At 44.1% G+C, this 24,594-nt stretch overlaps 1 protein-coding gene across 6 annotated transcripts in view; it reads left to right on the top strand.

Annotated features, from left to right (window-relative positions):
- Positions 1-24,594, top strand: part of SLC20A2 (solute carrier family 20 member 2) — a 58,489-nt gene that overhangs the window by 26,934 nt on the left and 6,961 nt on the right. For 4 of the 6 annotated variants that reach the window (XR_012673571.1, XM_075149765.1, XM_075149767.1 and 1 more), the window contains exons 3-9: positions 3,401-3,541; positions 4,787-4,872; positions 6,922-7,018; positions 9,052-9,168; positions 9,859-10,062; positions 11,484-12,072; positions 23,192-23,377. Coding sequence is in view for 5 of the 6 variants with exons in the window: in XM_075149765.1 (XP_075005866.1) it covers positions 3,401-3,541; positions 4,787-4,872; positions 6,922-7,018; positions 9,052-9,168; positions 9,859-10,062; positions 11,484-12,072; positions 23,192-23,377 (1,420 nt within the window). In the remaining variant the exon portion in view is untranslated. Of the gene's footprint in view, positions 1-3,400; positions 3,542-4,786; positions 4,873-6,921; positions 7,019-9,051; positions 9,169-9,858; positions 10,063-11,483; positions 12,073-23,191; positions 23,378-24,092; positions 24,178-24,594 lie in introns of all 6 variants that reach the window. The other 2 variants (XM_075149764.1, XM_075149766.1) reach the window with 1 other exon arrangement.

The raw sequence follows: 24,594 nt of genomic DNA, 5'->3' as shown, positions 1-24,594 counted from the left end.
TCTGTGAGGTTGCCAACTTAAACCACATCAAATGCTCTTGGGTACCCCCCATCAGTTCCTCTTTTCTGATGGCTTGCAAGGTCAGCTGCAGATTTCTGGTCTTTCCCTCAAGCTGTAGGGTGGCTTCCTAGTACCACTCTACTTGCAGGATTTAGCCTTCAGCTTCCTGAGATAGCTCCATCATTTCCCACGGGCGTATGCCTAGGAGCAGCGTACGCTGTCTGAAATATAAGTGACCTGCATCTTCTGACCTGCACGCTCTTGATACTCATGGTCCCCACGGAAGGAAGGGTCCTGTTCCTTTTCTGTATCTACTTCTGGCATCCTGATCCTGGCCGGGCAAAGTTTTAAGTCTCAGATGCCCCCTGCAGAGGCAACTGGCCAGAAGCTCAAAGAAAACAACTCATTTGCATGCGTATTTACATAAGCCTGTGTGAACTTCATGACCAGTTGCATTCCCTTCCTCCAGTAAGGGCATTAAGAAGAAATTCCACGTTTTAAATCTCAGAATTAATCACAAGTTACAAACTTGCAGATTTCACTTTTTTCCCCCTCAAATCCATCTCCAGCTTTTCTCTGGATGTACGATTTTTTTTCTGTGTTTTCTCTGAGCCTTCCTGAATGTTTTCTTTTCCTCCTTCTGTTTTTGCTCTGCATTTTCCCCCCTGTTCTCTCATGCCTCATGATCATGTTTTTGCAAATGGACTTAGCTTCTGAATTTCAATGAGGCTTAAATGAGTCAACAGTCTGGGAGAGACCAAAAGTCGCTGTATCCTCTTTCCAGATGTTGGTGGAAGATCCTTTGATGCTCGCAGCGAACAGCAGATGGTGATTTTCAGGGCAACCTTCTCTCCTAAGAGAAAAGGAAGCAGGGAGCAATGGGATTAAAATTTTAAAATGTAACATTTTGTAATAATTTTAGCGTATTAAATGTTGTTTGATAGGAAGTTGGGAAGTTAGAGACTGTTGCTCTTGGGAGTAAATTGTAGTACCTCCCTAGCATTAACTAATTGTCAGGTTATTGTCAGGAATTGCCCAAGTGTTGTTCTAGTGATCCTGGTGGGAGCTGAAGTCAGCAGCTGGTGCAACCGAGGAGATGCCACTGACAGAGAGGACATCCCAGCCAGGATTAGCAAAGCAAAGTACTAACCCAGTCTTGCAGGTGGCATGGTACCCGGCGGGGGCTCGCGGCTGGCACGCAGCACCGGCGCCTCAGGAGAATGGATGCGGTGCCTTCAGCAGCAGGGGAGCATGAAACGCACCCTGAGCCAAAAGCCGGCGCTGGTGATTCTTGGTCAGGGCAGCCCGCAGCCAAGCCTCTTTCTTTAGGAGATCGCAACCGGGAGGAAAGGGCGTGCAGCCACGGTGTCAGCAGGTGTGAAGAGTCTGAATTTGGGACTCTGTGTCAGGTCTAGTGAGCCTCCTGCTTCCTAGGTTAGTTTTGCAAAGATAAAAGTTGGGAACATGCATTTTATGTTAAAAAGGAGTTAAAGCTTTGATGTACGTAGTTAAGGCATTGCAAGCCCCAGAGGAAAGTCCTGCTCTGGCTGATTTGGATTTTCTTCTGTTCTTTAATGTGCTTCTTTAAACTTCTTTAGACCATGCATAGTCCTTCTCAGACCATCCATCAGTCCTCCACCACTTTCCCTCTTGCTCTCCTGTTTGTTTTCAAGGTGAAGTTGATTAAATAAGAAATAGTGCCATACTCCCTCTATTTCCGCCCCAACAAAAAACCCAGCCCTCACTACACGTTTGCAGTGCATCTGTGGCTTGGTTGCATTTTCCCTATTTTTTAGACTGAGTATTTTGTAATTACATATCTATGGCTGGCTTATCTGTTTATTTGGCTCTTTACAGATGTTACCATCTGTTTTCTCTTTCACCTCACTTCCACTTGCTGGTCTCTAAGTCCATGTCAAAGGTTTCAAAGTGTATTTATTTTTATTTTAGTACAGGGGAAGAGAAGCCAAAAAATTAAAGAGCAGGTGTTCCTTGTTTGATCTAGAATTTCCAACAGCAACAGGAGTACCAGTTGTTTTGGGATAGTACCCCAGGAGAGATCAGTTTTACAAACTGGTTGACTTCCAAACGTAGCCATGTATGATGCCAGCAAATCACCAGATGGCTCCGTTTCAAGACCTTCAAACCATCCTCTCCTGTTGGAATTGAGGAGGCTGAGATTTTGAGTAACAGCGTATGTTCAGCGACCTTGCTTTATCACCTGTGTCTGCTGCAGGTCTGTTAAGAGACGTGGCACGAGCCAGAAAATACGGGATCTCTCATGGCAGTTTGATTGCTGCCATTGGGGCCTCTTAACACATGAAGATTTAGTCATAAGGCCATGAACTCTTAAGATGAAGAAGAGATCTTTCTAAGAATTCTCTAACATTAGGCGAGATCCACAGAAACTTGTTTCACTGCCAAAATGCTGTTGGTGTCCTGAGGTTAGCGCCACTGCAAGAGGAGCAGGGAACCTGCATCCCTGCAGTGTGAAAATGAGTTGGAGCATGGAGCCGCGTGCTCGAGGGCTTGGCGGCCAACTGTGGTCTGATCTAACTACCGAAAGTTGGGACTGAAAACAAATACAAGGCATTCTCTCTGGTGCTTGGGGTCTTTTTTTTTTTTTTTGCACTCTTGGCAAACATCCTTCCTTGGGACGTCTGTTGGGACACCAGACATTGCATTTACTTATAGACCGTTAGCCACCATCCCTTCGTTAGTTAGGGGATCTTATTTCCTTATGCCAAGGGTATCTTTGCCTACTCCATGACTAAGATAAGCCTTTTCTGCAGTTCTGAATTTCTCCAGTGCTGCAATGAGCTGCAAATGAAGACAGTGAGAGAGTCCTTATTCCCTCCTAAGTCCATTTTTCCTACAGAGGACTCCAGACGGCCGCGCGTCACTGAGAAGAGGCATAAAAACTCCCTGCCCCACAATTTGAGCCTTTTTCTGGTAGCATCTGAATTTAGGACCATGGGTAGTTCATTAGTGAAAAGGTGGATGCCTCCTCACACCGATCACTGAGAGGCTTCCAGGTCCAGCTCTCAAGAATGAGGTTTTGTAAGCTTGATGCAGACTGGGAGCAGTTTGTGTATTTAATCAGACAGGCTGTAAATACTGAAAGCCTTCAAAAACAAAAAGCAGAACTCTTGTGCAGTGTAAAGAGCTGTTAGTAATAAAAAGTAATAAGTAAGATGCAGCTTTCAAAGCTGCTATTAAACTGTCTTAGTATCTGCTTTTAGAGACAGAACAGGAACAAAACTCTCTTTAGGAGATCTCTGTTGTGCATGTGGAGTGTAGGCAGTGCTCGTAAAAGAATGTGGGTACATGGCGAAGAATTTTCTGTGTGACATTATTGTTACTGTTGTTGTTTATACCATATGGTTGGTTTTTTTCCTAGGTTCTGCTGTTTGGCAGCTGATTGCATCGTTTTTGAAACTCCCAATATCGGGGACCCATTGCATCGTAGGTGCTACGATTGGATTTTCTCTGGTGGCAATTGGCACGCAGGGAGTCCAGTGGATGCAGCTTGTCAAGATTGGTAAGTGCTGTTTACTTTGATGCATGAGGGTATGTGAAATAGCGTGCATTGCCTGCAAAAAACATTCCCAGAAATCTGGTTTGTGCTGATAGCACTTCCTCCTTAAATTATTTTCCACCCCAGTCCTGTCATTCAGAAGATGCACTGATGCCATGTTCATTAAGGGCTGCAGTGTGTCTCCAGTGGAGAAAGGGGTAAGATGCAAGTTGCACTTCCCCAGCGGTAAGCTGAGGAGACATTGTCCCTCAGAGACATGCTTCAAGGTGACATTCCTCCTCTTCTAATTCTTTTGGTGGCAGCTCATACCACCTCGTTCTTGCTCTCAACAATGCTAGCCATCATGTGAATGCCCACAGTCATGTTTCCCCACCCACCAGCTTCAGGGAGGTGAAAGCTGGGCATATACAGCACATGTTTAACTCACAGCCTCCCACTGCCAAGATCAGCGCAGCCAAGCAGGGCTGTGAAGCAGTTTTCATTATTGTTTTGGAAGCCGTGTAACCCAAGTCGCAGCCTAAACCCTGTATTAAAAGGATTTGATGCTGAAGGCATGGAAATACAATTGAGCTTTAGAGAAGTTGGAGCAATGCGTATTTTTTTTAATTCTGTCAAAAGTAGAAAAGAGTTTGCAATGACAGCAGAATCAATCTGTTAACCATGCCTCAAACAATAAATCACTCTGGATGAGATTTCCAGAGCGCTGCCCTAATCCGGTTTTATTGAAATCAGTGGGAGTTTTGCCACCTACTTCAGTTAAATCAGTCCTGGACACTTCCAAATCTGGCCTGCAAAAAATGAACGCGCGTTATTCATTACAGTTGATGCTTCTTTGGCATTTTGGAAATTGAGACTTTTACCCGGCGAGCAGCATGGCATCCTGCTAGATGCAGTTGCTTTCCACTTGCTTGCAACATTTGTGGTCATGGTGATTTGGAAATTAGAGGGCTTTCTTGGTCCACTCTGCATCAAACTACAAGAAACTTTCCTGATGAATTTGATTGCTAAACTTGCAAAATTATTGGGAAATGCTTTGGCTGATGTTTCTCATAGTGCCTAGGATTACTTTGACTTTCATGGGTGTCAGTGGACATTGACTTGCACCAGTTGTAAGTAAACGTACGGAACATTCATTCCGGTTGTACAAGAACTGTTTTAAATTTATTGCTCATTAACTACTTACTTACTTAACTATTATGCAAGAATACTGTTTATTTCATGTTTCATTCTTTTTTTTCTTCAACACAGTTGCCTCTTGGTTTATTTCCCCGCTGTTATCTGGCTTGATGTCTGGAGTCCTCTTTGTGCTGATTAGATTCTTCATTTTAAACAAGGTAAAGAAATCTTGCTATTATAATGAGTGCTCGGTATGAAGGCTGTGTTCTAGCCTCCCATTTGAGTGCTGGCATTTCCAGAGTTGAAAGTTTGTGGCTTGCTTTTTTTGGACAGGAGACCAGTCATTTTTTTTTATAGCTGTTGGAACTGTACTTGCTTTTAGCAGTTCTGAAAGCTCAGAGAAGTAATTCGACAAGTATTTGAGGCTTAGAAGGTGCTACGTGATAATTAATGTTGTATATTCTGTTTGATTAAAGGATGGTACATTGAGATTGCTTCTGTATTAGTACCAATTTGTTGGCATTGACTTAGCCTCACGATAGCCATTCTGACTGTTTTTTAAACAGAACAATCCTCCCTTGGAGATACTCTAATCGGTATTTGTAGTTGTGAAATTTTAAGCTTTGGTTTTCTAGCACATCAGACATTAGAAGATGGGCATCTGCATATTTCCTAGATTCTCAAGAAACCTGAATCGATGGGTTTTAGTGACCTCAGTCAAAAGTGGCAGCTTTGAGGTAACATCAGTCCCTATATCTCCAGTGCAGAAGACGATTTGCCTGCCGCCCAGCATGAACTGGAAAACAGAACACTTTTATCTGCTCTTTTCATTTCTCTCACACCATTCAACTTGCTAAAATGGGGGAGTGCAGCGCATGACAATGACCTAAAATAGGGGACACTATATTAGCAGTTATACAGGGAACTTAAATAGATGAGGGATTAATTCTTTTGCTATAAATAACACCACCTGTAACCTCAGCTTCATCATTCTTTATGTCTGATGTAAATAAATGTCAGCAATAAAAGCAGATGATAATTTTGATCGGACTCAGCTTTGAATTTAAAATTACTCAAGTTGCATAAAGGACGAGGAAATGTTCGTCTATTGCATTAAAAACCTAACAACTTAAGAAATTAGTCATCAAAATCATGTGAACTCTGGTATAAAAGCCACATATTTAAGCATTCAAGAGGCAGAAAAAGTTCAAGCTAAGGAAGTTGTCCTCTGACTGCCATCTGTGCCATTCACAAAGTAGTGAGATCTGTAGAGCTTCTGGCATAAGCAGGTAGTGACTTGCGTTGTGTGCGTGCATAAAAAAAGAGCAGCTTTTTAGGTTGCGAGTCTGTGGCCTGGTGTAGAGGTTCATGCCCTTGGTGGGGGTGTCTGTGAATAGCAGCTGGCCCTGCGGATACAGCCCGTGCTGCATCACGCTTCGGGACCGGGGCGTAGCGCCGGGCGGCCGCAGCCATCTCTCGGCTCCCCTTTATAGCTCATGGCAGCAAGAAACAAAACCACATTAGGTAGCCCTTAGCTTCGCCAGGCTCTTTGCAAACACGCGGAGCCCCTCAAAAGGCCACAGCAGTCTCCTCACAAAGGCTTTTTCCATGGCTTGCACGGTGCGTTTCCGCTGCAACGTCAGCTGAGCTTTTCCTCGTGAGCGCCGAGGGCACGAGATTGCGGCGGGCAGCAGGCAGAGCGGTGTGCTAAACATTGCACGCTCGCTTTATGTATGTTACCTGTTTAATACGGCCAGACGCTTAATATTTCAGAGACTTCTGCTAGCTGGTGGAATGTGCCAGGCTGTCTCAGTCAAAACTGAGAGATTAGGAATAAGGTTTTGCGATGGACGCATTGCACTGATGCTTGTAGCCCTGCCCCAAAAATATCAAAGCCCTGTCCTGCTCGGCACCCTTCAGTCGTGCCGAATGAAAGGGACTCCTCATCTTGGAGACAAGATAGGTAAGAAAACACTTGCAGAAAGAAACCTGCCCCCAGCTCACCCAGCAGGTCTGCAGCTGACCTGAAAGTACAACCTGTCTCCCTGGTTAACAGTGTCAAGCTTCCCCAGAATGCTTGCCGGGACCAGCGTTGTGGATTCGGGCGTAACCAGACAGGTCACCATCCTTTCCTCACCATCCACCCAAAAGTTCCACCTGCCTGGCACTGACTCGGGAGCACATGTTTTCCTCATGGCGGTTCATGCTGACATTAATCCGGTGGAAAATCCAGCTAATGTTTCCTTTTTTCCCCGATTTCTATGCAGGAAGACCCTGTGCCCAACGGTCTCCGCGCACTTCCAGTGTTTTATGCTGCTACCATAGCTATTAATGTGTTTTCCATCATGTATACGGGGGCACCAGGTGAGTGAGCCGTCCGCAGCGGGGGGCACAGGAGGGAGGCTTCCCGCAGCGTATGATGATGCTCTGCCAGCGTGCTGTCAGGTAGCTGTCGACACCGCACCGTTATCTCCGACGTTAGGAGTTGACGAGGGCAAGAGTAAATCACACACCTCCCCACATGCTTCTGTTTGTGCACGTGTGTTTGTGACTCCCTCCTGATCACTCCGCTTGGAGTGGGGAAGAGCGCAGCTCCCAAAAAAATCCCGCTTTAGAGGAAGGGGAAATACTGAGCTGCCAGCTTTGGCTTCATAAATCTGAGCACGTGTTGAGCTCTCAAAGGTATTCCAGATATGTGCATCAAGGAGGGAAGGTTCAGAGCGGGCGGTAAGAGCAGGTAGGCTGTTTGCACTCAATCTAATGCTATAGCTCCATTGAAATCAGCCGAGTCACTGTTCTGGCAGATCTGGCACAGAGCCTATTAATTAAATTTACTTCTTTATTTCCCTTCAATGATAAGAAGCCCCAAGCCTGTTTCTGCATTGAATGCATCTTCTTTCTTGGGTGCTGTGTTTTCATTGCAACTCAGTAGAAGGAAATGATACATGTCATTTTCAGGACTTTGTTTATATTTTTGTATATTTGTATATTTTATGTGCATTTATATGTTTGTGTTTATTTATATTTGTGTTTATATTTGAACTTATATTTCTATATTTATGTTTGTATGTTTATATTCACACGTTTTATGTTTATATATTTGCATTTATATGTTTATATTTAACTTTACTTAAGTAGTGTACATTTAAACATGCACTTGCAGGCAAAAGAGTTCAGAAAAAAGATGTTCAATGCTCTCGACTACTTTATTGAAGACTCTGGTCATTAAATGTTCTCTTTAGATTAGATTATTGCCCCAGAGCTGTGAACAAACAGGCAATTGAAGAGAGACTCCTGAACATGCCCCTGAATTCAGAAAGCAGGCTTAGAAAGTGACCTTTTTTGAATTGAATTTTGTTTTCTCTAAAAGCTGACGCACTGGATGTACTAGATAAATGCAGTCAGTAGACTCTACTTCATAGCATAGCATTACTGAAATTAATAAAAAGCTTGAGAAGTTCCCAATTTGAGGGTAACATAGCTCAACTATTCCTTTTTCTTAAGTCTAACTGGCTACGTATCCAAGATGTTTCACAGTAAATCAGCTGTATAACCAACATTTCCTCATTAGTTGTACTGCAGAAGTAGGTCAGGCACTCTGCAGCGACTCATTAAGCAAAATAAATGAAATAAGAATCTTAATGTCCCTTCTGTTTCAGCTTAGCAGTCTCTAAGTGTGTGAATAAAAAGGTGGGACTCCGTTTTTGATACTCAGGAAATACATGTTTACTCTTCAAGGCCTCTGTCCTGGCAACATTTACTCACAAGGATGAATTAATCACTTAGGTTTTGAGATAGGCATGCATATAGGGGTTTGAAATATCAGAGTCCAAGCTCTTTCTTCATTAAGGGTCTGATCATTTAATTGAACAAGTGCAAGGAGCTCTGTTGGGGGGGATATTTACAGGAACACAAGTTATTGACATGATTGCTCATTGCAGGACTGAAACCTCAGCTCTCAAGTGCTACACTAAGCTATTACCATAAGCAGATAATGGCTTAGATTAAGCTAAGCATCAGGCTTTATTGAGCAGAGCAAAGGTCAGGTAAATACTTACCCTAATGGGCAACGTGGTTTAACGTGCATTAGTGTATAAAATCACTGCAAACTTGTTTTAGCAGCCCTGATGTGAGAGTTTTACCCCTGACTTCTTTGGAAATAAGGTCACAGTGGGGTAACAGAGAATTGGAAGACTAAACCAAATGTTTGCATGTCAACTAGACCTTTAAATACTGCATAGCTGATATATATGTTAAAAATGATCGGCTCATTCGTGTTGGTTTTGAATACATTGTGAACACAGGCTTTTCTGCAACAGACTGCTCTTCCACTGCCTGAGATAATTAAGTCATGTTAATTTACGGTTTGGTTCAGTTTTATTTCTTTGTCTTCACAGTACTGGGACTGGTACTGCCAATGTGGGCCATTGCTCTAATATCAGTTGGCATATCCTTAGTGTTTGCCATCTTAGTCTGGATTTTTGTGTGCCCCTGGATGAAGAGAAAAATAGAAAGTAAGTAGTTGCTTGATGAAATGCGAGTGATGTAAAATCATGGAAAATTTCATTTCAGAACTGGAAGTGCCCTTGAGAGGTCACCTAGTCCAGCCCCCACCCACAGGCAGATGTGCTTAAACTGTTTCTCATGTATTTGTGTAACCTGCTCTTAAAAACCTGCAGTGGTAGAAATTCAAGACCTTGTTAGGCAATCCATTGCAGTGCTCATTTCTTCTAGAGTCTAGCAGAAACAGGAAAATAAATCCTGGAATATAATCCATTTTCTATTTTATTGAGGAAATGTTAAAGAGGAAAAATCTGGCAGAATGATTATCTTTAACTTTACAGTAAGTTGGGCTGATCACAGCTTTTAGCTTTACAGTGTTTTGGTTGTTTACTCTGCTACTCTCAACAAATGCAGTGTTTAAAACACAGAGAAAAGTTTCAGATTTCATTAATAAATGAGCAGTTTGGTGTTTTACTTCAGTTACCTGCTTCGGCAAATATTGTAGGAAGAAACAAAGATGCTCTAGAATTTTCTTAGATGAATTTAGTAAAGATAAGTGTTAGAAATAAATACAGAATGTGTATGAAACAGAGCCAGGTTATTGTATCCACGTTGATCTATGCCGTTGATGCAAATAGTGGAAACATAAGCAGCAAGATGGATAGGTTGGGTTTAAAATTACAGTGCTGTTATTTCCTTAGGCCGGTTAAAGAAAGATGCTGCACTGTCAAGGATATCAGATGAAAGTCTTGATAAAGTTCAAGATGAAGAAACACCAGTCTTTAAAGAGCTCCCCGGTGCCAAAACATCTGACGAGAGCACGATTCCCCTTACTGGCTCAGTAACAGAAGCTGCTGGGGCATCAGATACTATTGCAAATGGAAACCATCCACGTGTACCATATGGTAAGAAACTAAGACAACACAGAGGGTTTATCTTCTCTCTGTTTCAGTAGGGTTTCTTAACTGCAAGTAGGTCTCTGTTGTAAATGATAAGTTTAGTGTTTGGGATTTCCAGCTCCAATCCCTCTTCAGCACTTGTTGGGAAAGATGCTTATTTACAAGTGACATTTTCTAGAGAGGACTTAAAAGCAATTACATTTTGTTTGGCTGTATTTCAATTTTAGAAGCAGCTGAAAACAAAAATGACTTTCCTTTTTGCTTTACTTTGTATCCTTAATGGTGTTTCCATCCTTTTAAGCAGTGGAAAAATACAGAGAACACAAATTGCTGATGTATGAAGGTTAAATTCAGCATAAAGATGATTAGCATGCTACCACAGGAGATGAAAAGATTTGGGCTTTAGTTGACAAACGTATGACCGTTTGGAGCTCGTCCACTAGGAAAATCTCACGCATTGTTTTCTGAACATATATTTATAAGAAGTAGGCTTGTGTGCATAAAGCTGTTTTTGTTCTCCCATGTGGTGGGATCGCACACACCCCCCACACTTAGCGATCTGCTGACTTTGATATGATTTTGCTAACATCTACACAGCCCTGTAATTTGGTTAATAAATGCCTAATATATTCAACTGATTCTTACAAAATCAAATAAGTCATGACATGAAGCCCTTTGAGTGTGTATTTCCAGCTTAAAAATAGCTAAAACCAATTCTGAATGTTGCAGAGTGGAAATCCGGGAAGTCAGGAAATGAAGAAGATAGTTTCTTCAGAAATATTGCCCTAGCTGTGATGTGTCCTACAGCGTACGCTAATGTTAAATGTATACAGTGGGAATAACTATCATCACGTTCATAGAAATAAGATATACAAAATGTTGGAATAGCTGAGGAAATATTTCTGCAGAACATGAACTTTTTGCTTTCTGCTTTTTTTAATTATTTTTAAAAGTTATGTAAATTCCTCTTAAACATAGGTACTTTTGAAAGGTGACCTCATATTCAGTATGAAATTACAGAAACCACCTTTCCTGAAATCCTTATTACGCCTAATCAACGTAGACAAAACCTCAGAAAAAGTAGAGCTTATTTTACAAGAAAGAAATTTTATAGAAATTACTTTTTCAAAGAACCTGAGGATTTAACCTTCAAGTATCACCTCTGAATAGCCAAGTGACTTGTTGCAGGTCATACAGCGTGTCTGGGGAGACCCAACGCTGGAACAAAGCTCTTTTTGCACAGAAGATGAGAGAGTTTGTTTTGCAGTGAATTGAATCTTGGCTTGTTCACTGCATGTATTGCAAATTGATCTTCTTTGTCCTGTACTCTTGGATCGTTGCCGTTTTATTGTCTCGCGAAGTGGGAGGGAGGGGGCTTCTGTATTACATTTCATAGAAATAAAAACTTTAAATCTCTGCCTTTTTAGGAAGGGCGTTTTCGATGACGCACACCTCGGTGAAGTCACCTGTTTCCAATGGCACCTTCAGCTTCGATGGCCAGATGAGGAGCGATGGCCATGTTTATCACACTGTGCACAAGGACTCGGGTTTATACAAAGACTTGCTCCACAAAATACACCTGGACAGGGCCACCGATGATAGGCCCGCTCAGGAAAACAACTACAAACTGTTACGACGCAACAACAGTTATACTTGTTACACAGCTGCTATTTGTGGCATGCCCGTGCATTCTTCCTTTAAGGCAGCAGATACGTCAACTCCAGAGGACAGTGAAAAGTTAGTGGGCGACACTGTTTCCTACTCCAAGAAGCGAGTTCGCTACGACAGCTACTCCAGCTATTGCAACGCAGTGGCTGAGGCAGAGATCGAGGCGGAGGAAGGTGGGGTGGAAATGAAGTTGGCCTCTGAACTCGCAGATCCTAACCGGCCCCCAGTTGATCCCGTGGAAGAGGAAAAGGAAGAGAAAGACACGTCTCAGGTCCATTTACTTTTCCACTTCCTCCAGATCCTAACAGCCTGCTTTGGATCCTTTGCCCACGGAGGTAATGATGTCAGGTAAGAGGATGAGATCTCACAAACCAGCAATTTTACAGTTTAAGTGCCTGGAGCAAGGTTTGCCAGCTTGGCCGGTCGGAAAGCGTATTCATTTCTGCAGGCAGATGATTGTCAGGGCTGTGTTTTGCAAAGCTTGTGACACTGATGTCCCCGGTGCTTTCCAGGAGTTGGACTGCTCAGCCTATGGTTTATTTTCTTCTCAATGGTAACATCTTTTTTATTCGCTGCTAAATAATTGTGCAGTAATTAGTTTAATTAAGGTTTAATTTTGGCAAGCTTTGAGGCACTGAGACTCCCCCTGGCATGCCAACCACAGTGAAAGCAAACAGGACAGTCCCAGCCCTCCAGCGTTCGCAGCCTATTTTAACTGCAAGATCGGAGACCATCAGCAAATGAGAGGTTTAGACTATTTTTGCCATTAGATGAATTTCATCTCTTGTCACACTGTGAAAAGAGGTGTGTGAAGAATGTCTTCATTCTGATTGCTGCAGCCCTTATAGACTTCCCTTTACTGAATCTTTTGCTTGGAGTTTTCCAGGGGTCTAGGACCGTGTGAGGCAGTGTATCACTAAATAGCCCAGGATATCTAACAAGCCTTAACATCAAAGTCCTACTGAAGTTCATAAACTGCACATACAACTTCTCCAGCTGCCACAGTTCTCTTACCAAAAAAAAAGGAGCTACCCCCAAGGAGCCCTGGGCATGTTCCCGTGCCCCATGCAGAGAGGGGACATGGGCTATGGCTCATCACCTAGTGCTCATTTAAGAAGCTTCCCATCTCCCGGCATAGTTCTGATACACAGTACTCCCCGGCAGAGTTTTATCCAGAGCCGCTATCACCATTGAGTTGCTCCTTTGAGTTTGGAAGAAGCCAGTGAGTTCATCCTTCAGTCATTTGGCTTGAGTGTCTCTGTCCTTAAATCCCATGGCACTAACATCATTTTCCAGGAATAAAGGAAGAGGATCATCCTCCAGGAGTCATTCTCTCGTGTTCATATTGACTCAGACAGCTGACAAAATCTCGAAGTTGGTCTCAGAAATGTTTATCTGCACCTCTCTGCCCTCCGTCATCTGGTTAGACCCCCATGAAACAGTGTCTCTTCACTCACTCATTTGCCAACTTCTTTCCCTTCGAAGGCTTGGCTCTGTTTTATTCCACAAAGTACAAGACTTTTGACTGAAAGAAGTAGATGTAGGCTCAGGATGGAGCGTTTTATACCTTCCTCGTCTGCACTCACATTGCTCATCTGCTTATAACATTGCTTCATCTGCAGGGCCTTATTGCCCCTCGACATCTCGGTGGCACATGGTTGAAGGGCGGTTTTTGCTCTGTCCCTGGGAACATCGCATATTTTTCCTTTAGGATTTGGCTGGACTGCCTCTTCCCTAGGCCTGGAGCAATCCACTTGGTAGTTTAGTGTCGTGATAGGGTCCCCTGAGAAACCCACTCAGAGGATGCTTGTTGAAGCAGTGTTCCTTATTTGGGTTGTAGCTGGGACCATACTGAGTCCCCTTCCTGCTGAACCCTCGCCGTGTTAGCCGTGCCCTGCCGGTGTGGATTTTCAGCATTTGCAGCGGGGCTTTGCAGTGTTCATAACTTTCATAGTCCTCAGGCATCTGGGCAAATGCTGTCCCACTCAGCAAGGAGAACGGTTATTGCTCCTCGCTCTTGTCAGCCACCCGATTTAACTTGCAGCTCATCTCGAAAACACTTACAAACATGTCTCTTCCCTCCCCGTCCATCCAGCGTCCTGGGAATTTGGAATAGGGCTTCCTGAAGAGCCTTTTTGTCCTTGCTTTTGTTATTACTCCCTTCGTATCCGCAGGGATCTGGCTCTGGGAAGGAGTCCAGGGTCCCCTCATCCTCTGGACTGGAGGGCAGCAACTTTCTTTCCTCTCGGATGGCCTCCGTTGATCAGCACCTCTGCTCTGAGCACACTGGGCAAGAGCAAAGACCCATGGAGGCTGGTACCCGTGCCCTGCAAGTGGCCAGCAGTGAGTGCCGAGGGGAACGTAGGAAAAAGGACAAACACCGCTGATATTTCTTGTAATGTACCCTGGGAAGTACCATTGCAGAAAGTTCACAGCCTACCACAGTAGGTGCCCCTGCTCCTTTATTCCCTGTAGGTGATGTCTATACATACTCCTCAAGGACTCGCACATTTATGCCAGCGTCACTTGCCTTTTCTGTGGCAAGGGTAGTAGAGTTTGTTAGAAGTGATCTGTAAGGATGCAGTCCGCTCAGAAATCAAATTTGTTGTTGATAGGAGCTAGACAGGATGAAAGACAAGGTTTAGAGTCTGTGCAGTATGCTTTGTTGCATCTTACAGCCTAATCCCTCCAGAATTCTGCATTTGGACTGGCTTGTTGCCTTGGCAATATCCTTTCCTGAAAATTTGTATTTTTTAGTGTTTTGCAGATCTCTACTTCTGTCAGTGATCCTACCAAATTTGCCAGCAAGCAGGCGTTTTTGTTAAATGCTATTTATTCCAAAATCTTTTCTTAAGCTGAATTCATGTAATTGCAAAACTAAAGAACAAGTTAGCTTCGTTTTGTCAAAGCTGGTAGAAATGCAGGAAGGTGGTCATGGGTGTAGGATTGATAGGAACCCATCCTTGCAATTGTACTGAGTTCCAGCTAAGCAATACAAATTAAAGACTCCTTTGTATGCCGAAAAGGTTGAGTAGATAAAACATCTGGGAATGCAGATATCTATCCTGTGGATTATGTGGTAGAGACATTTTGCCAGTCTCCGTCTAGCAGAGCAGAAGACTTCTTACTGGGCTCTTGGCTCCTCCGGATGTCGCATAAAGACCTGCAGAGCTCGAAAGGCAGTGCAATGTTTTAAAAATAATGCAGTAGAACCTAGCTAGTAGCACGGCTTTCTGTCCACATTTCTGTAAGAAAGCAAGCCTTGCCAATCCATCTTCCACCGAAGGCTGCTATCTTTTCATCTCCCTCCTTCGTTCACTTTCCTTCTGCTCATTTTATGTGCTGCTGTCAAGCTGCTTCTCTGTTTTTTTTCTCAGCCTTGAATTCTGTTGTTAAAATCCCGCTTTCCTCTGCATTTGGTTTTAAGCTCCTCACTCATATATTTAGGGCAGCACCTCCATTGTCCTCATCTTTTTCTTTGGATTTGTCTCCTACATTTTCCTTCCCCATCCTGGAACTCGCTGTCATCCCGTGTTTTCTGTTTATTTTCCATCAGGCTGTTTGCTGGTATTCCCTGAAGGGACAGGAGCAGAGAAGAGGGGTGAAGAGAGCAAAATTAAAAGCTAATACAAAAATTAAAAACTGCAGGTAGTTAAACGATTGACCTGTTTTAGAACTTATTTAAGCATGAGGCATATGGAACAGGCTGAACCATGACGCAGCTCAGAAACACTTTATGGAGCAGAAGTACCCCATATAGTTTGGATAGCACTTCAGTGGGCAAAAAATCATATGGAGATCTCCCTTGTTCCATTGTCCAGGCTTTTCCCCTGGACCTGGAAGAGTTAAATCAGTATTTTTCCTTCGACTGCCGAACTAACTCATAATAAGGGTAGCTAGACCCCACTTTCTTCCAAGATGATGTTTTTTAGCATCGTAACAATACCAGCCGTCTCTGCTGTGGGAGCTGATGTTTGCAGCAGTCAGGGCTCGTGTTTAGGCTGACATCAGCAGGGATCCTGGCCGGGGGCAGCTGGGCGTTAAAAGAAACAGGGAGTCATGGTAGCTCCTTATTTGGGTGACTGTTTTGTTCACAGCATCCCCTCCCGCCCCTCTGCCGCAGAGCTTACACGCGCTGTGTCGAGGATGCTGGAGCGCTTCCACGGCTGGGACTAACTGAGCTGGGCCGAGAGCCTTGTGACACCATCGTGCAATGGGCTGAATGAAATCTAAAGAATTTAAAATCCCGACTAAATGTGTTGGGACAGAACCGCTGAAAAAAACGTTGCTGTTGAACTTAATTAGCGGCGCCAAGTGAGCAGGTCCCACTGGCTCAGCACCCGAGCACAAAGGGAGCCCGTCGGGTCATTGCAAGGGCAACGGGAGAATAAAAAGGGCAGGATGGAAAAAAAGACCTGGGCCAGGAGCGTGACACAAGGAGAACTGCCAGCTTCCTAAATGCTTGTTCAGAGCCAGCTTTCCAGAGGGGCCGGGAGGCTGGGCTTTGTTGGCCGGCGGAGATTATATGCACCTATGGTTGAGTTGGACTGAGCTTATTTTCTGTGAATATAGGTTGGTTCAGCAGGAATCGTGATGATCTGGAGCTCAGCGCAGCAGCCTGCCTGTATAAATGCAGGTAGCAGGAGAGTTGCTGAAGCTGTAGGGTTTATGCTGCGTTTCAAAGTCTGGAAGCGTGTCTGATTAACCAGTTCCCAAAAACAAGGGCAGTTGGGCAGGCTGTTTTGGAAGTGGCTAGAGAGGATGGCTAACCCCATAGCTATCTCCTGTGCTCAGCACAACGGTGGTCGTGGCTGCTTTGGTATCGTTACGATGCTTTGGGTTGGGAATGGGAAAGCTATGAGCAAATGGTGCGTCGGCCCCGCAGCCCATCCAAGCAAACGGGAAGATGCTTTTGTTGACTCAAGCAACCTCTGGAGCTCGTTATTCCTTGAATTCTTGCAATCGAAGCGGGATGACCCACAGAAAGATGCTGTAGGTGGACGTGAGGTTTGCTGATTAAAATCTGCTGTTTATGCTGTGAAAAAAGGCTGAGCCTTGTGCTCCTACGCACCTGTCTGTGCTTGTGTTTAGTCTTTTCTCATACAGATTGCTTCTCCTATAAAGGGGTAACCTCTTCTGTCCTTCCTACCCGCCCTCTCCGTCTCAGGCCATCATTCCCGCTGTCACAAGAGAAACCCCAGGGATGACAGAAGGAGCCACGTGCCCTGGTTTGGGTGAGCAGGCATCTACCCTGGGCTCATGGATTCCAGCAATGGAGGAAGGTGGTTTATTATTGTGACAGCGGCAGGAGCCGTGATGCTCCAGCTGAACAGGGTGACCGCAGACCGTGCTGCTCGCCCGTGTCTGTGCGCGCCAAGGTGCAGGCGGTACCGAGGTTTAGCTGGTGTGTGCTGTGGGGAGGAGAAACCTGCTTGCAGATGTTTCACGGTTGTGCGGGGGATCTCAGTTTTGCTGAGTTCCTGCTGCATAAATTGTTTGAACGTGGCTGCTCTAATTAAATTTCACGTGGAGGACTTCAGGACTACCCTTGCGTATTCATACTTAGATATTATAGGAAAAAGGGGTCATTCATGTTAGAGTCTGCAGGTAATGCCATATAGATTTATGGCACAGCTTGACAGAAAATGGCTCTCTGATTATCCAAATGATATAGGCTACATTACTGAAGACAGGATTTAAAACTATTTCAGAGCTATAGTAAAAATGTTTAGTATTTTTAATATATTTCTACACATTCTATCAGTGGTTTTAGGGAAACTGAACTGCTACCAGATAGGGAATTCATCGTTAAGCAAAGCAATGCAAGTGAAACTAGGAAATACCTGCTTGCCCAAAATACAGGGAGAGGAAACTTCTCTTTTCACCTCCCTACAGACTTCACTGGAGGTTTAGGTCAGAGCACACAAACAGCAGTGGGCCTCAGCTTTTCCCCTCTTCCTAAAGTAAATGCAATGGGATTAAAGGAGGGAAGGGGCAGAACATTGCCAGTATCTCACTGCACACAGAGAGCTTAGTGGGATTCAGTCTCCTGGCTAAATAAGGAGTCTAAAGGAGCTATAATAAGGCTGGATTACAGAATGAGTATTTCTTATATCCTCCCTGAAAGCTGCAGTCAAGATCACTTAGAATATTTAGGAAGCTAATCTGTCCATTACGATTACTGAGAGCAGCCTGAAATCTGATCTCTTCCCTTTTTAATAGCAGCCCGTCCTGGCAGCACAGCCCGTGTCCCAACTAGATATGAATCTTCACTTGTGTCCTTAATCGTGCAGGTACGTGGCATCTTTGCTGTGCCACGCAGGCAAGCCAGAGGAGAGCAGCAAGAAACAGGGGTCTCCGGTGGGCGCGGGAATCCCTCCCCATCCTGCTGCGAGCAGGGCCTGCGGCCGGGCTTGCCGGGGGAAGGCTGATGTGGTGGGCGAGGGGGAGGAGGGACCCAACCCCCAGGGGCCAGGGGGCTGGGGTTTCAGGGCCAGCATTTACAGTACTCGGCGATGAGCTGCAGGAAGGAATACGTAGCCTTCCTGACTCATTAACACACCCGAAGCTTGCACTTCACAGGGCACGGCTGTGACACACTTTTATTGTGCTATGGTATACGCGCTATTTCAAAACCGTCTGATTATTGGAACTGGGATAAAACTCTCTCGATAATCTGAGATCTCTGGAGATTAAGACATACTTTTTTCCTGTTGGTACATACAGGCGTATCTTCCTCGCACCCTTACTCAACTGGGTGATGTCTCCAGGCGTAACTGCAACATATTCAGAAATATCATCCCACTTATTTTCCCAGTGGAAAGTTCGTCTGTGAAATCCTGGTTTGGGAAATAGTCAAATGGCTGGGGATTTTGTAATTATATTTGTAATATTGGAAGCCTAATATCGATTTCTTAGACTGCTATTTTGCTCGTCATTCAGTTTCAATCAGTGATTAATGTATGTGTCAGTCTTCTTTCACTCAACTAGAAAAAGTGGCTAAAACACAATCTGCTTTTTCAGGTAGCAGAGAATCAAAGCACGGTCATCAAATGGTCTGTAGATTGTGGATTATAACACAAAGCTTATTCAGAGCGTAGCATTCAAATACAGTTATTTTCTTTTTGAGCAGCTCGCTACTCCCCTCAAATAAGAAGTAGTGAGGTAATAGCAATGTTGCTGGTTCATAAAATATTATGACAAGTTTGATGGCATTTGACGATAGAGCATTCAGCTGATGGCATCCTTCCATTACTGAAAAAAACCCTTAATTTTTACTTAAAAAAAAAAAAAAAAAAAGGTTGTAGTCCTTGTTCCTCCAGAGAAGGGCCTGGACTTGTGACCCAAAGGTACCTAAAAATCCCTGCTTGTGTGTGTGCATGGGAAACTGTAATTTCTAAGCCTGTCTCATGATAGCTGAATGTGGGGGGGCAGTTGTCGGTAATACTACCTGTTTCACAGGGGAGAGGAGAAGCCAACTCTATTTATAGTTCAGATTCACTGTCAAATGCTATCTTCCACAACAGCTTTATAAATGGTGCGGGACAGATTCTCAACTGGCACAAGCGAGCAGAAAAAGAGAAGTCATGCCAATTCACGTTAGTTGAGAGAGCTAGCGAAATCATCATGAGGATCAGACAGCACTTCAGAAACACTCAGCACCACTTCGCTGAACTACCGTGACACGTGTCTGCAAGTACGAACATTACTGTAGATGGCATTTAATGCTGTATCGTGCCTCCGGGGAAGGCAAACAGCCCCTACGCACCGCCCCTGCTGCAAAGTCCTGCGCCCTGCGAGTAACCGGGGCCGGCGGAGCCCAGCAGAGATGGTGAAAAATACTGGACATGGAGAATACACTTCACGACAGGTAGACTCAGGAGATAGGCTTCTTATGCCATAATGTTTTCTAAATTCATTCTAAAATTAACTTGTAATGGCCATCCTCTTGTGCTCAGTGGAAAAATGCATATTAGGTGTACAAAACTAAAGTAATACCACGACAGGAGTAGCTTATCTTGGCTTTTAAACCCAATAGCTAAATAATACGGTAACGTCCTCGAAAGCATAGGAACCTAATGGCAGTTTTACATATAGATAGATGCTGACAGGGGTTCAGAGCCCCTGGATGACCATCTCAGGCTTTTTTCTTCTCCCTCTAAACTATCACGACTAAGACTTGGAGCTCCAGCACAAAGGGGAGCTAGTTAAGACAAATAAGAGAGCTGCATGGGAGAGTAAGAGAAAATCACTTCTTGAAAATAGACTTGTGAAATGAGTCTTAGCCAAGTGCATGGAAGATTTGAGGTCTGCTTTCCTGCTAGTCATGTCTTGAGTCAAATGAGAGAGAACCAGTGGGAAATATTGTGGAAGCCACACCCCAGTCTAGCCAGCGTCCTTGTGGTTCATCTGCTTAATCACTCAGCTGTATGAGACATCTGCTAACCGCAGAAGGCCTTTTTTTTGATGTGTTGTTTCTCTCTTACTCTCCTGTTGGGACTGGTTGTCTTCTACCAATGAACTCTTCCTAGTCCCAAGGATGGTTGATTGCATTACCATGTGCTCGTGGTGATGTCTCAAAGCTGATGTATGCAGTACCAAGATCCTAGTCTTTGCAGTTCATGAGTCAGACGCATTCATTGTGAGCTTTTAGCATTTTTGTGGTGGGACAGGCCTAACGGCTTCTTCTAGAGCTGTTCTCCATTGGCTTAGGAAGCATTGATACCACAAGCCCCTGGGACTGGACCTACTGAACAAATCCAGAAGCCGAAGGAGCCCTCTGAAGAGCCGTGGTGGTGGTCGATTGGAGCCACTGGCTGCGCACCACTGCCGGTTTGCTGGCTGTTGGTAGCCACTTGCAGGTATTCAGGCTGGGAGATGCCGTTGTCCCTAGGAGCTGAACGTTTAAGTCACATTGAACGTGATTTACAGGGAGAGGAGAAATGTCTCTCTGGTATAGATAACCAGTGGTGCAGATACCCACAAACGAAAATGCAATTAATTACCTTTTTGCCTTTCCAAGCATATATGGATCCAGCGCTCCTCTACTTTCTTTTCCTGCAGGGAAGGTATCAGAAGTGCTGCCTCTGTGGGCATCAGTGTCATCTCTTCTGATCTGTTGGGCAGCATCAGCCACTCGGATCCTCTGCGGCTGAGCATAAGTCAGCAGAGTTTTGCCTTGCCTTCCGTTGCCACAAATAAGAAAATAACCTTTTCTTTGAGGATTAAGCTTAGTTGATTCACAGAGGTGTAGCATTTGCAAATAATTAAAACTGGATTTTGGTACAAAAGAGCATAGTTTGCTGCAGTAGTTTTTGAAGCCTTTTCTGTCTTCCCATTTACATTAAGACTGACAAATATCCATCCATAATCTCTTCAGAACAGTCAGGAATCGGTGCCTGGGCTCTCTCCAAATGTACCTGTTATTTTCAACAGGGAGGTTGTCCCCATGTCATACAGCACTATAAGAAGGGATGATCATTCTTCCCTTTATTCGTCTGATCAATGTTTTAGTTGCCTTTATCCATCCTTCTGCATTCATTAGTTGAAGGTACAGTGAATTACCTTTCTTTTTCTATGCACAATAAGGCATTTAAATGTGCAAGTAATTTAATCCACACCTGAAAACACTGGCAAAGAAGTTGCAGGTCGTCTTAAAAATATTAGAAATGCTTCGATCAAGAATCTTTCTTCTTTGAAGGTAAAATAATTCTTGCTTTTAGGCACTAAGGACTTTTCACATACCATCCTTTCACTCATGCAAAAACTCAACAAATCAAATGCATACTCAGGCACAGTATCAGACCAGAATCTTAAAGTATTTTTGCTAGTGGAAATCTTTATATAAAGTGTATTTAGTTTGACATCGTGCTACCCAGTGTCTTCAAACCCACTGGATTTTATTATCCACGTTAGCTCACTAATTTATTTCCAGCATCTTTTTCAAAATCCGTAAGAATTATTCATTCCTTTTTATATCAAAGAGCATTTTAAAGTATTTTTGTTTGCCTCGCAGCTTGAACGTTGTTGTGTGTGTTTACAAGGGAAAATTCCTTCCTAGTTACTTTGCTCCAGGACCACTTCTCAGGGTTCAGAGCTCGATTTCTCAAGGACCAGAAGAAAGAAGGAGGGTCTCGTGTTGCTTAGATGTATCGAGCTTTGCAATGCTGAGGACCCTCGTCTCTTGGCAATTAGCGCTCAGCCCCTAGCACCGCCTACCTGGTAAATATGGGATTCAAGTAAATTATTAACTGTCAGTTACGGTGGCTTGGTTTGCACGACATTTGACGTTAAAACTGGCCCTTGCTCCATCTGTGGGCTTTGGAGCAAGACCAGGAACTAAAATTAGCCGGTCCTGGCTGCAGGACGAGCATAGCTGTCGGTCCTGCCTGCAGCGCTCGCCGGCACCCGCTCTCCTTATCGGTTTACAAAGAGGGGAGCTTCCTGTTGGTTTTCAGACTTTTTGAATGACATTGGACAGGTTTACTCCACTCTTCTTGTGATTATTTAGACATAAATGCAGCGCTGCCTCACTTCTTATGCTTTTTTGGTTGTGGATAAATGCTGCTCAGCAGGGCAAGCAGCTATTCAGTTTCGCAAAAGAGCTGCAAAATAAAAGGGATGTCAAAGTTCTTATCTGCTTTTTAGTATTTAAGCCTTTAAAGCAACTGGATACCAGCTTTCAAGTTTTTCTTCTAACTCTCATGTCTAGAAACCTGATGCTTTTTTAGAATAAACAAAGTCAGAAGTCTCACTCCAGGCACTGGAGACTCCAGCCACCAATGTCGGGTGGACCTGCATTAGGAGTGAGGACTTCAGTGTCGCTGACTTTCAGTGTTTTTCTAGATAGCAGCAGCAGGGTAGCAAAAAGGGCTTACGCCAGCTCTGTGTCACCAAGGAGTCCTCTCTCATCCAGTCCAACTAGCTCTACAATGTGTTTGAAGAGGACCAAGTCACCTTCCCCGCTGCATTCTGATCATATCTCCAAATGTTACAGGTTGTCAGACTAGATTATATTTGTATCTTCTTGTCTGCGATGGTAATTTTGTTTATAAATTTCCCTCTTTGACAAAAAGAGCTAATTTAATAGTTGAATTTTAAAGATGCAGAGCTCTTGAATTGGTAATTTTTGAGATAATTTCAGCGCAGTACTGAAAATACTGATTTTTATCCCAGAACAGACATAATGAGGTATTATCAACTCTGACATTTCAGGAAACGATTTGTAAAAGAGAAATTCCTTTCAGCATTCGCTATGGTTATCAGTGATGAAGTGACAACTGAAAAAGCAACATGATAAGAGCCCCCTGCTGCAGCCTTTCCAAGCGAGAAAGGGTGTTGCCTGGAGGGTCAGGTCAGAGCAGTGCTGCATGCACAGTGAAGAAAAATCACGCAGAAAATAAGAGACTTCTTTCAAGGCAATTATCTGCATTTTTATAACTCGGGCGATGTTTTTCTGTTTCTCCAGCAATGCAATCGGTCCCCTCGTCGCGCTCTGGCTTATCTACGAGCAAGATGGTGTGATGCAAGAAGCGTCGACTCCCGTCTGGCTGCTGTTTTACGGAGGTGTTGGGATCTGTGTGGGCCTCTGGGTCTGGGGTAGAAGAGTTATCCAGACCATGGGTAAAGACCTCACTCCAATCACACCATCAAGGTAGGTGCACAGTTGTCATTACGGTTGGGTGAACATTCTGCGTGAACCAGTCTGAGAAATTGCTGCTCCAGTATTTTGTTTGTAATGCAGTTTGCTGGATTTGCTGTGCTTTGATTTTAATGATAACCTGGTTTCCACTTCTCCATCTTTCTAAAAAATGAAAGAAAAAAATGAGGAAAAGGAGGGAAAGAAAGAATGAGAAAGAGAAAGAAAGAGAGAAAGGAAAAAAAGATAACCCTGTAAACTAATACTGAATGCATTTGAAGCGTAGAGGTCTACGTGAACAGTCTTCTGCTGATGACCTAATTAACGTGGCAGAAGGTGCATTTGGAAACGGCAAGGTTACAGTGGCTTTCCCAGTGCGCTTCAGACTGTTAAAACCATATGTATTTATTACAGTAGTTTTCGTCCGTAAGGCATACTCGACCTCTGCTGGTGCTTAACCGAATTACTAATTAGGCATGATTCACCGCAGCGTAGAGTAGTAAAAGTCCCTGGTGCAATGAGCTGTGCAGCCGGTTTACTACAGATGACTAGCCTGTGCCGTTCCCATTATTCAGCCCTTCCTTGTTCTCTTAACTTATTCCTATGACGAAAATCAGTCGGAGATAAAACAGTCGAAAGAAGAAACGGGTAAGACTTTGGCACGCTGCATGGTATCAGTCCGAGCTGATGCAAAGAGTGATTGTGAAGTGTTTTCTTATGCTTCCCGCAGTGGATTCACTATTGAGTTGGCTTCGGCGTTCACAGTTGTGGTAGCTTCCAATGTTGGACTTCCTGTCAGTACTACACACTGCAAGGTATGCCTTTGCCCAACGACTGCAGTCAAGGCAGTCTGGACTATTCATCTTAAAACTGTGCCGCTCGAGCCAGCGGATAATGGCACGGCGAGGGCAAAACAGCCGCTCACGGAGGACGGTTAGGTGGAGGTGCGTCAGCACGTCTCAGTCGTGCCAGCGACACTGGAAAATAATCAGGCTTCCAAAAAATGCATTGGGGTTGTCACAGTAAAGTCGCTGCAGTCGGGCACAGCGTGAACTCCATAGCTGTGGTTAAAGAAAAACAGCACTTACAAAAACGTGACCTCAATTTTAAAGCAAACGATTACAAGGAAGAACGTGGTTTCCTCCGACGGTGCCATTTGAACCTGGTCTGGTAGCGTTTCTCCCTTGTTCAGAGGCTGCGCACCATTCATCATTTATACTTCACTTTCTTGA

This window comes from Calonectris borealis, chromosome 4 (assembly GCF_964195595.1).
Source record: "Calonectris borealis chromosome 4, bCalBor7.hap1.2, whole genome shotgun sequence".
In the NCBI taxonomy this organism is placed as follows: domain Eukaryota; kingdom Metazoa; phylum Chordata; class Aves; order Procellariiformes; family Procellariidae; genus Calonectris; species Calonectris borealis.
This window is presented reverse-complemented; position numbering and strand designations above follow the sequence as displayed.